Genomic DNA, 12,932 nt, shown 5'->3' with positions numbered 1-12,932 from the left:
TCACCACCAAAAGCTGTGGAATGAGAGTAGTTGGTTCGGAGGTGGGCACGTGATCTACACCAGGCCAGTTGAATCCTTCCCTGGGACTTCTGCCAAAGCCTTTGGGGAAAGGGTTCTTCCTCAAGGTTCACAGGCTGTAAAGAATGACATAGTCTTGGGGCCAACAGTGGCTATCTCATTGCCTGTGGAGGGTGACAGACGGGAAGTGACGTGTAAACAAGCAGAGCCAAGGAATGGAGACAGAGACTAAGTTCAAGGATGACATATAAGCCCCTAAATCCAGCTGTGCGTGAGGCCACCGCATCCACAATATGTTCTCTTTTCTCTCTGGCCCTTGTTTCCTTTCTTCTTTCTTTCCTTCCTTCTTTCTTTTCTTTCCTTCCTTATCTTTCTTCCTTCCTTTATTTACTTTGACAGGAACAGCTTATGGTACTTTAGTTTTTTGTTGCTTGGAATATGGCAACCAAGAGTCTTGTTAACCTAGACGCTGTGAAACAGAGACAAAGCAAGAAACAAATTTCACTAGAAGCGAATCTCTCCATTAAGAAAGATGTATCCAGTAGTCTTTAGCTAGAGAAAAGAGATGTAAGGATGTGAGCAAGCCACAGGAGAAATGGGGAAGCCACAGTCAAGGCCTCACTCAGGAGCCAGAGTGTGGGGAGCCCCCCGGTGGTCCAGTGGTTAGGGCTGCATGCTTTCACTGCTCAGAGTCCTGCTTCAGTCCCTGGTCAGAGAACTAGGATCCCACAAGCCGTGCGGCGTGGCCAAAGTGCAGAGAGCTGAAGTGTGAAGCAGCACAGGGGAAATGGAGCTGAGAGTGACACGCTCTCCTCATTTCCTGTGATCCAGCCAGTTGTGTGTGTGTGTGTTTATGTGGGAGGGAGTTTGATATATTAGAACCTAAGGAACCCTGCCGGTAGAGGGGCTTTTCTGTGAGTCATGAAACCTGCTACATTCTGTACAAGCTAAGGGAACACACGCTGCAGGTTGAGAAAAAGGACAGACTTTTCAGATAGACATTCAGGGAAAAGTTGAGGCTACAGAGCACCCCAGTTCTCACCCTGCATGGACTGTTTTCATTCTTCAACAAATCCATGGCTCTGTTTCAAGATAAATAACGCTAGGACAAAAGTGAACATGGAACCTGAGCATAACTTTGTAATGAACATAACAAAAGACAGATGAAGGAAATGGATTGCAAAAGGAGCTGCCCTCCAAGAATAAGCAGAGTTTTACAAAAGGGAAAAGAGCTCTCCGTTGGCTTGTAAGAATGCAAATTAGAGATTTTAAGTCCTTGATCTCGTGAAGAGAGAGAGTACACTCACAGTTCTTAAAAAAGAAATGAAAGAAAAATGTATAAACATGGAGAGGAAAGCCACATCAGAAGTAAAAACAGCTGAAAATGCAGTCAGATATGGTGGTTAAGCTAGAGGAAATCAAACATAGAGGAGTGAATGAGAAAATAGGAAAATGATTAGAGAGACTGAGATAGAAATGAGAGGCATGACACTTGTATTCCTGAAGGGGAGAGTTCTCTTCCCTTCCCCCATCTTACTTTGACTCTTCCCAGTGATTTACATATATCAACTCATTTGATATTCACAACAACCCACTGAGAATGGAAGAGATGGGAACAAGAAAAATATTGACGTAATAGAAGATGACATTCTGAAACAGAGATTCAAATCCGAAGCTCAAAAGGACGCGTCATGTCCCAACAAAATTTGACATGGAATAATCCACACTAAGACATTTCTAACAGTGTTCAGCACTAGTACAGTGCCCAGTACGTAGTACATACTCCATTAGTAATTGCTAATTGAGTGGGTAAATGCAAGAAGGCGGCCTATGGCGATCAGGCTGAACATACAAGTCCCATAGAAGGAGAAAAAGGCTGGCTGCCTCTGGCTTTATTAAAGTTTCTCTCAGTGCTGGGAGACAGTGGAGTAAGGCCTATGGAGTCCTGAGTTCCAGCCACGTTGTCCTTCAGTTAAAAGGCAACAGAGACATTTTCATTGTGAATGGATTGGGGGACTAGGGTAGTCATGCACTCTCTTGAGAACACTTTGACAACAAAATGATGAGTCAAAATTCAGAACTGAGAAACGAGGAAGCTATCATAAAATTATCCATGGTGAGTATTGACTTTGTTTTCATATTGAATTAAAACTAAACAACTCTGAAAGTGATGGTACGGAACAGAAACCTTGACAATTGTAATATTAGCATAAATAACCAAAACTGGTACCTGGGAGAAAGTGTGAGTGAATAGCTGTGTCAGTAGCTGCAGTCTGAAATTGAAATATGTAGTTAAAGGAGTGATTTCAGCATCCTAATGCTTTTTATTCTTTCTTTCCTTAACTTTAGAGAGACCTTTTAGAAACTAATATCTCTTGTGAAGACCCATTCATCTGAAGCTCTACAATTCCTTCAGTTTCACCTCAGTTTCTGTTTCTCTGTCATATTGAAGTGAAATCCATACTTTATAATTTTAATTACATTGACACAGATACCATTTGTGTGTCAAATCCCATTTATATGTATCTTTTACCTGCCCTTTCCCCCAAGTCACCCTTCTGTTCTTTCATTCTTTTGTCTTTTCATCTGAGTATATGCAAAATATGTCTAGACTGATGTTTGCCACATATTAACTATTTATTTCTGGGTGGTGGAGTCCTAGATGATTTTCCAAATCTTCTTTGTACTTCTTATATTGCCCAGCCTTAAAAATAATAAATATATCATTTTTTCCAAACATAATGAAGTCATTATTCTTTTAAGAAATTAAGTAAATATGACTGAGAAACTGTTTCCTTTGGAAAAGACAGACGTGATCAGAATGATTTTGTGGAATCCCAGCTTCTTTGACAGCATCTATTTGACAAGGATTTCATGATAAGCAAAGCCCTGGACTAGTGGGGTTGGGAGATACACAAATAATCCCCATCCATGAGGACCTATCTGACGTGTCAGGCTCTTGATGCTCAAGCGCAGTTCTTGGACCAGCAGCATCTGCATCACCTGGGAGCTTGTTAGAAGTGCAGGATCTCAGACCTGCTGAATTAGAATCTGCATTTTATAAGGTATTCAAGTGATTCTAATACACACGAAAGTTTCAGAAGCACTGTTCAATGATTAATGCTAGAGGAGTGAAAGAACTGGGAAAAAAGTGCCTTAGGAGTTTAGAGGTGCGAGAACCTACCTCTGACTTGGAGATCAGGGAAGGTCTCCTGGCGTCTGTGGGGTTTGGGATGTCCCTTGAGGATGATTTTCAAAAGAGGGGTGGGAAGGCCCTGTGTTCTTTGCTACAGGAGCAGCATAAGCCACGGGGGGATTTGACTTGGTGAGTTCAGAGAAAGGCAGATGGCCTGTTGTAGTGGACACATGGGTCCTGATGCTGCAGACTAGTACATGGAGCGCTGAGAGGTTTCCCTGCTGGCAGCTGCATGAAGGGCAGTTGGAGAGGGAAGAGCAGTTGTAGCCGTTCCACTGGGAAGATGATAATGTGTGAGCTGGAGCAGTCCACTGGGACATGGAAATGGAGAGCAGATTGTCAAAACCATGTGGAATCATTTCCTCAGAAACACTGTGGAACAGGGTAAATGCCAGCAACTCTCCACTGTGCTGATGTACTCGTTGCTGCCATAGTGAGAAGCTACAGGGCTCTTCATGTGAGACCCCTTGAAATTGGAGCTGTAAAAGGTGATGGGAGCATGGAACTGTGGACTTTTAAGTAAGGGAATTTAAGCCTAAGTTAAGCTAATGTGATTAGTTATAAAGCAGTGTCTAATCAACTTTCTACATACAGGACTTGAGTAATAACCACTTGGGTTTCCCTGAAGGCTCTGGTAAAGAATCCACCTGCAATGCAGAAGACGCAGGCTTGCCTCGGGGTTGGGAAGATCCCCTGGAGAAGGAGATGACAACCCACTCCAGTATTCTTGCCTGGAGAATCCCATGGACAGAGGAGCCTGGCAGGCTATATATAGTCCATGGGGTCACAAAGAGGTGGAAGCATCTGAGCAACTGGACAATCATAACCAGTTAGTGATTACTGAAAAAGGTGCAAGAGTATCTATATGCATAGTCTCTGAAAAATGTATATTTTAAATCTTGGACCACCAACTCAAAGCTATGGTAACCTTGGAGGATTTTCTCAAAATTTTGATCTTATGACCTTTCCTCTAAAATCATATTCTTTAATTTCACTGTTTCTGTGTAACCATTTATGTAGAATTCAATTTTAGTGTTAGTTATTAAGATAGAGTGCTAGTGTCTGGGAACTATGTGTCTGGGGTTTCAGGCTATGAAGACATGATACAGGGACCAACACCTTTTGGTGGTGGCATTCTTGAACTGCAGTCAAGAAATCATAGAGACTGCAGGGGCTAGCAAACTAAGGCCCATGGGCCAAATCCAGCCTACTTGTTTTTGTCAATAAAGCTTTATTGGAACACAGCCATGCCCATTCATTTATCTACTGTCTCTGGCAGCTTTCACACTACAGCCCCAGAACTGAGTAGTTGTGACAGAGACTCCGTGACTGCAGAGCCTAAGATGTTTACTGCCTGACTTGAATCTATACAGCTTGAGTCCAGTTCTAAAAATGAAAATTGTCTTCTTAGGGCCAGGAAAATGTTAGCTCAAAATTTGCTAAATTTTCTTTTTATCATGTGTATCTGTTAAAATTTTCTTCTCCATTTTCACATGTAATTATTTCCCAAATGGAAAAAGCTTATTTCCCCCCTAATTCCAAATCCTCCCACTTATCTACTTCTCAATATCTTTTTTAGTTATTACTCCAAAGAAGGAGTCAACAAGTTATAGCCCTAGAGCCAGATCTGGCCAACCACCTATTTTGTTTATATTTTTTACAGCCCTTGAGCAGAAAAAAATTTTTCCCTACATTCAAAAATCATTACATTTTAAATGGTCACAGGAGTATCTATATAATAGTCTCTCTTTTGCCACCTGACCCACAAATTATAAAATACATACTGTCTGGCTCTTTAAGAAAAAGTTTGTTGACCCTTGCCTAAAGAACCTTAGTCGTAGTAATGGGAAGAATTGTCTGAATTATAGCAAAATGTGAATTTTAGAAGACCTTTAAAGAAATATACTTTTCTTTCTTTGGAATATAAATGGTCCAGAAGTAGATGTTGCCAACATGACTGATGTGTGGATGGGCAGTCGTAACCCAGGCAGGATGTGGCATTAGCTTGTCTACAGAGCTTGGTTCTGGCGGTTCAGCATGAAAGCTGGGACTTGTTAATGACTGGGAAGAGAGACCCTTGTTTTTGCTCTGAAACATGGGCTGCAGAGGAGGGTCCCGGGAATGCCTTTCCCACTCTGCTTTCCTCAGGACTGCAACCTGATTACAGGTGAAAGCAGAGGAAGGGCAGAGCTGGGAGAACTGCAGGAAGAGCTGAAGCCCCAATCACACCACACCTGAAACCTGAAACCTCCCCCTGGCACTCGCACAAGCCAATTAATTCCATGTACCATTTAAGTCAGAAATAGGTTTCTGTTATTTGTAGATGAAGATATCCCAGTGAAATGGCCTTATTCTGGCTTTAAGAAGGATTTCACAAAAGAGCTTTAAGGAATATTCTCTGGAATTGTTTTATTCTTGGTACATCAGAAGATATTCCAAAAAAATCTAATTATGGTCTTTAACAGCATGAAACAGAAAGCTGAGAAGCAGAACAATTATACTGGATGACTGAATCAAGATCTAGAAACATCTAATAGGCAGGAACTCTTTGCCAAGTATAACTGTGAAATTTAATGAGAAGGAGTCCAGTGTAGATGGGGGAGTCTGCCTTTAGCTGCATATGGAAGACAAGACAAGACGTGATGTCACCACCAGGACTGTTCATGCAATTTTAGGCTGCATCAGTTAGAACCTCTTCTCTTTGCTCCTCAGGCCACGCCTTTAGCTCAACATTGGGTTGCAGACTTTAAAAGGAATCCAGACAAACTGACTCTCAGAGTAGCTGAACAGGCTGGTAAAGTGATTTGAAACCGTATCATATGAGGAGCAGATGAAAGGACTGGAGTCTGTTAATGGCATCACTGATACAGCCATGATAACAGTAAAAACTGAGTACTTGTTGTGTGCCAGAGCTGGGCTAAGTGATTCCGCATCACATCATTTAATCCTCACAATGATCTTACTTTGAGGGGCACTATCATTTACCACCCCCTCATATATTGCCTGGTGGCTCAGACGGTAAAGAATCTGCCTGCAATGCAGGAGACCTGGGTTCAATCCCTGAGTCAGGAAGACCCCCCCCACCCCCACCCCTGGGGAAGGAAATGACAACCCACTCCAGTACTCTTGCCTGGAGAATTCCATGGACAGAGGATCCTGGTGGGTTACAGTCCACGGGGTCACAAAGAGTTGGACATGACTGAGAGAACAATGCTTTGACTTTTCACTTTCACATATATCAGATAGGGAAGCCAAAGCTTCGGTTAAAAACTTACCCAGAGAAGTCGCAGAACCATAGGATTTAAGCCATAGGAGATGAACTGAAGTGCTGATCATGACATTTTCTGAATATCTGAAGGTTTGTCCAGAGGAAGAAGGATGAAGATTTGTTTCATTAGAAGAACCAGGACCAGTGGGTAGAAGTTACAGCGAGACAGTTCTCCTTTGAGTACAAGGCCATCTAGTCTTCTCTTCTTTAGCAGAGAGGGAATTTTCTTTTCTGGATGCCTCCATCCCTGCTTCATGCGCCCTGTGAGAGACACGCTGTACTATGCCCCAGAAACCCTGTTAGATTCACCCTCACCAGACTGGAAAGTCCTTCCTCCAGCCTCATCTTCTTGGACTTGTTAATCATGCTCACTTTCTCAACATGCTGGACCGCATGGGAGAGCATATGTTATCTCTCTCCTTCCTTTGGACTCCTTCTCCTCTTTCTGTTCTTTACCCCTGACTGTCTGAGACAAGGCCATGTCCTGAGATTCTGGTCTTGGAGCCACTGTTCTGATGCTTCTCATCCTGGTGTATTGCTTTGACCTTTAACGGAGCTCCTTTCCTGATTTTCACATCTCCTTTGCTAACGATCCATTTATCGTCAGAAACTCAACCTGGCAAAACACAAACTTGCTTTACTCCTCATACTGTGCTGCTCTTTGACCTCCCCATTTCTGTTATAGTGGCCTTGCTGTCCTTGTTGCTCCGCATCTGCCTTCTTGTCTTTCTCCAGCCTGGAATCAACCACCAAATCCTACTGACTTTTCACTTAGAGTCTCTTGAATTTGTTCCTTCTTCTCCAGTCCCACCGTCACCCTCAAAGAATTAGTCCTTGTTACCTCCCTCCAAGTCTCCTAAATACCACTGTCATCACATAACTTAAGATCTCATCATTTCCTTGTTTAAGAACCTAGGGCAGATCCTTGCTGCTGCTGCTGCTAAGTCACTTCAGCCGTGTCCAACTCTGTGTGACCCTATAGACGGCAGCCTACTAGGCTCCTCTGTCCCTGGGATTCTCCAGGCAAGAATACTGGAGTGGGTTGCCATTTCCTTCTCCAATGCATGAAAATGAAAAGCGAAAGTGAAGTCGCTCAGTCGTGCCCGACTCTTAGCGACCCCATGGACTTCAGCCTACCAGGCTCCTCCGTCCATGGGATTTTCCAGACGAGTGCTGGAGTGGGGTGCCACTGCCTTCTCTGGGCAGATCCTTACTGACCATCAAATTGGGTCTGTTTATTCAACCCAAAGTTTCAAGTGGCTGTCCCCAATACCTCCCAGCAGAAACTTATTCCTAAATTACTGGCCCTGTGCAGTCACTCCCCACACACGCCCTACCCACCAGGCTTCTCCCACTCCTCCTCACCTTCGCTCATGCTGTTCCCCTCCTGCGAGCAGTGTGGTCATGTGTTGGTTTGACTTTTGTTCCTTTAAGTCCCACCCTGTGGTCCACTTCTCCCTCTCAGTAATCACTCCATCCTCAGCACTTTTCTTGTCCTTATAACCTGCTGAATTTCTCATTCTAGTATTTGATTAGAGACTCCATTAGAGTTTTCCATTTAAATAAAAGCTTCTTTGGTTCCTTGAAGCAGGTTTTGAACATCTTCTGGGCAACACCTTACATGTTGTTTATCACAGTAACACCCACCACTGGATTGCTCAGACAAGTGTTTGTTGACTCAGAACAAAAGAGCAAAAGAATACTGACAATTTATTAAGTTCTTCAAACACAGCAGTCAGTGTGCTAAGTAGAAACATAGCCCTCATTTTAAGAAAAGGAAACCAAGGCCAAGAGGTTCAGTGACTTGCACAGGCCATGTGGCAGGCAAGGTTTGGACCCCTTTGATCCCAGATACTTTGGATCCAGAGCCTGCACCCCCTCAAGCACTGCACCGTGAAGATCACACAGAGGATTAATGGATGCCAAGGCCAACCCTGTGCTCTACCTGCTGTGCAGGATACCCAGGTTCGATCCCTGGGTTGGGAAGATCTCCTGGAGGAGGCAATGGCTACTGATGCCAATATTCTTGCCTGGAGAATCCCATGGATAGAGGAGCCTGGTGGGCTACAGTCCATAGGGTTGCAAAGAGTCGGACAGGATGGAGTGACCAACAATTTCACTTTCAACCCTGAGCTCTTCTTGAGAACCAGTAGGATCCAACACTGTCAAGGTTTGATGGTTGATAAGCAAGACCCTTCTTAAGCATCCCCCCAAGTGGGGACACACAAATGTGGTATTTAGGGGGGCAGCCTTGTCATGGCCATGTCCTCAGGGAGGAGGGATCAGGGACTTGGGAGGCCGTTAGGTGCAAACTATCCTGCTTGACTTCAGCAGCTGTTAGGACAATGATGAAAAGAAAGGCTTGCCTCTATGGTCCTCAGATTTTCTTCTTATTTCTAGGAGTGCTGAGTCTGGGAACGTATTTGGCCTTACACCCTGCCAAAGTTTTGGTATTTTGCCTTTTCATAGGATTTATTTCCTTTATTTCTGTCTTCATTGAGATCTCCATTTGGATCTCTACTCTTGAGTGTTGACGAAAAGGATTCCATCCCCATTTCTTTCTTTGACTGACCAGGACTTCTTGCTACCAGATCTGTTGCTTTGTTGCTATGTATAAGCATAAAGCAATTGTTTTGGAGCATTAAATAATCAGACTCTGGGAAGAGTAACTTGATCTTTTCTCTATTGCACTATAAGAGGAAATGTTAAATCCAGTGTTTTTTAAAAAGAAATGTTTACGGAAAAAATGATATTTGGAGAAACTAATCCTTGGGCAGCAGTCAAGGCCAGGGGCCAAGACACAGCACTGAACGTTCACTGGGAATCTTACCCCAGCGGCAGCAGGAGCAGTGGACAGACAGACATACGGATGCTTATGGCTGACCATGGCCACATGTGTGTGCATTTATGATTTTTGTGGCAAATATTATATCTGATGATAAAAATGAAATTTTGTCGTAAAACTTGCACTATTAATCTCTCAGTGTTTTGTGTTTTTTTTTTTAACCTTGGAATTTTGTACAGATATTTAAAAGTAAGTACTTTAAGCATCAGCTCTAGCTAAAGAGAAGTTATGTCCTTCATAGACCATTTCTACATTATATATAACCTTCCAAACAAAATCTAAGCATAAAATTCTGCTGTTGGTCAGCCACCAAATTTTCATCTGAAGTGCAAAATACTTGTTATCTGGGGACTGCCTGAATTTATTTTCTATTTTTTAGCATTTCAAATATTTCTTTAAAATTTTTTTCATGGACTATTAATTTTCAAATAGAGATTGGAGACATAGCAATTTGGTGGAAAGAGCAGTGAATTGGACTTTATGAAACCTGGGTTCCAGATCTGACGCCCCTGGGTGATTCCTGGGCACATCTGATCTAACTGGGAACAGTTTTCTGATCGGCAGCACGAGTGCACCAGAGTGTGAGAGAAAGAGGTCTCCTGAATGCTAGGCTGTTTTGATTCAAGCACAGCCGAGTTCTTTCTTATTGTAACAGTGACCTCTTGTGGTATAGATCCTTCATCAGTTTTTTTGTGGTTTGCAAAGCAAACTTTGGATTTATTTTGTTGTTGTTTCTAGTAACTGTGTTTCGTATTGTAAGGCAAATCTGACTTGTCTTTAAAAGGTAAGTCTCAGCTGAAAATCAGAGGTTGATTAAAATGAGGTAGTAAGAGCACCAAACTCCATTTCATAAGCAATTCTCTGTGGTTTCTTCAGAAATCATATTTAGCCTACTCTTAACACAGAAAGAACTGCTTTGGCTTTTGTGCTGAGTGCTGTGTGTATTCATCTTCCTCACAGAGACCAGGGGAAGAGGCGTCCGAGGGCCTCCTCAAGCTCCCGCAGCCCAGACCAGAGCAGGCTGGACATCAGAGCAGGTGAGGCTCCTGTGTTCTTAGAGGTCCCCAGCATCTTGTCCTCAGCATCTCCATCTGTAGGATAATCTTTTGCTTTAAAGATGTCTGATGTTGCCTCACTCCGAAATTTCCAGGAACTTTAGCCAGCTTGGTCACACATCAGCATTTATTTTTATAAATTTTTATTATTTTCACAACAGTCTTAGCGCTTTACCCTTACTCGACTCCAGCACCTCAAGCATCTATAGGTTATAGTCTACACAGAAATGATTTTATAATTCTGCACTGATGACTGCACAGAAATTATTTTGTAGAAGCATTTGGAAGGTTGCAAAACGTGACCACACAGTTCTTAAGTTGATTGAAAAGGAGTCAAAATCATGGCTTACTTAAATGACACCAAATTAGCTGCATCAAACCAGCCCTTTGAGGCTTTAAAACTGAGAAAATATGTAACAATGTAAATCATGGGCTAGAAATGCTACAGAATATATTCGTGCAATGGGATATAGCAGTTAGAAAAATGAACTGGAGTACATTTATAATATTGAATGAAATGAATATAAACATAACATCACATGAAAAAATTAAGCTGCTAAAAAACAAAGGCATGTGTTGTTATGGATACAGATCTATGTGGTAAATGTGATAAAAATAACCATTCAGTTTAGCGTGGTGGTAACCCTTGGGGAGGGGGATGGTTGGGGGAGGTACACAGAGGGCATTAACAATATCTATAATGTTTATTTCTTTGAAATGAAGAAAATGAAAACACAGTTAATATTGACCAGACTATTTGTGGACACACAGGTGTTCATTACCTTCTTCGTATAATATTTTGGTGCACATGAACTTTTATGCAACCAAGCTAATAATTCAAAAAATATTTTCTTATCTTCCAAACAAATTTCTTATCAGTAAAATGACTTTTGTGACCAGCAGGAATTTCTGTAGTAGTCAGGAAAATCTTAGACTGATTTCCCAGTCAGCATTGTTGCTAAGCATCTTACATGTGCATGCTAAAACCAGCAGCCAATAAACATTGTGTCAAGTTTTTGTGTCCCGAACTCAAAAGCTGTGGTGAAGAACTGTAACCACTGAGACAGCAAAATCTTCAAAAAAACATGCTGAAATTTCTGCTTGACTTACCCAATTTCCTGTTGAATCACAATTTTTATATTTAGCGAAGTGTGAACCTAGATGAAAGTGCTCTCTAGAATGTTAGGTTGTTGCCCAAGACGGAGACAAACTCTATTTATTTATCATCTGGCAATCTTAAAAAGTGATCACATGACTCCAGGCTTCCGTTTCTAGGGTAGGAGCTGGGTTAGCGTATAAAATGAGATTTCTTTGGAGAGCAGAGTTGGAGGAGGTGCGTGAGGGGAAAGGCCATGGCTGGACACCCCAGCTCACACGGGGGTTCCTGGGAGAGGGTTGAAAGCAAACTCTTACGCCACAGTGTCTGGCTAACTTCTGTTCTGAGAAGAAACAAGTCTCAGAAGCACTCGGAAGGGCCTGTGAGGGCCTTTCCTTTCCAAAGGTTAAACAAACTGCTCTGTGATTTCTGGCTCACCCCTGTAATTCGGCTCTTCCTGGGGTGAACATGTTATCAATTTTGTTTGTCCTGACAAATGGTTTGATAATTGTGGTTTCTCACAGAGTGGTTCTGCTTAAGAGAGCATACCGCATAGAAGGTAAAAAAAAAAAAAAAAAAACTGATTTCAACTGAAATCAGTGAAATTTGGACTCATTGACGTCTGTATTTCTAATAAGTTTAAGTTTGTCATGGATGATTGTCTATTATATTATTTGTCTGGCTTCTTATCTCTGGGCTTTCCCCTTGCCTTGATGTATGTTGATTTTATTTCTCATACTTTGGACTTTGAGTGTGTCCGACACCTGGGAATATGAGCAACTATGTTGTTTATACAGCTTGAATAGTCGTGTTTACTTTTAGGATCCATATCCGTGATTTATCAGTGTCAGGGAAGATTTGTAAGAGTAATGAGCCAGAAGATGGAGGTGGTGGTCTGCAGTCCTTTTCCTGCAGCTCCTAAACCTCGGGAGCTCTGAGAGCTGAGATACTGTACGAACTCATTTAGTGACAGTGCCTGACCTGCGCTGGTGGGAGTCCAGTTCTCGTTTTTGTTTCTTTAGTGTGTTATAGTCACATGTTTTGCTGCAGGGTGCTGCCTCAGAAGACCGTGCTGGCAGTGATGTGTGAAGCAGTGTGAGCACCATGTGTGCCTGTGCTGAGTCGCTTCAGTCATGTCTGGCTCTTTGAGGTCCATGGGCTACAGCCCTCCAGGCTCCTCTGTCCATGGGATTCTCCAGGCAAGAATACTGGAGTGGGCGGCCATGCCCTCCTCCAAGGGATCTTCCCGACCCAGGGATCAAACCCGCATCTCTCATGTCTCCTACATTGGCAGACAGGTTCTTTACCACTAGAGCCACCTGGAAAGCCTGAGGGCCTCAGGGAGAGGCCGTCAGAGGAGGAAGGCTATGGATTTTGTCTGTATCTCTGCTTCCGAGTGTCTGGCCCGGCAGCCCCCACCCCCTACCCCCGGCTAGACAGTCTTTGTTTTAGAC

General features: G+C 42.8%; 1 protein-coding gene across 3 annotated transcripts in view; it reads left to right on the top strand.

The window, feature by feature from the left end:
- ARMC2 (armadillo repeat containing 2) overlaps positions 1–12,932 on the top strand; it is a 160,081-nt gene that overhangs the window by 60,117 nt on the left and 87,032 nt on the right. For all 3 annotated transcript variants that reach the window (XM_013966445.2, XM_018053095.1, XM_018053096.1), the window contains one exon: positions 10,288–10,364. In XM_013966445.2, coding sequence (XP_013821899.2) covers positions 10,288–10,364 — 77 coding nt within the window. The remainder of the gene's footprint in view (positions 1–10,287; positions 10,365–12,932) is intronic.

The sequence above is a fragment of the Capra hircus genome, chromosome 9, assembly GCF_001704415.2.
Source record: "Capra hircus breed San Clemente chromosome 9, ASM170441v1, whole genome shotgun sequence".
Lineage (NCBI taxonomy): Eukaryota > Metazoa > Chordata > Mammalia > Artiodactyla > Bovidae > Capra > Capra hircus.
Note: the sequence above shows the minus strand (reverse complement) of the source record. Positions and strands in the feature narration are given on the sequence as shown.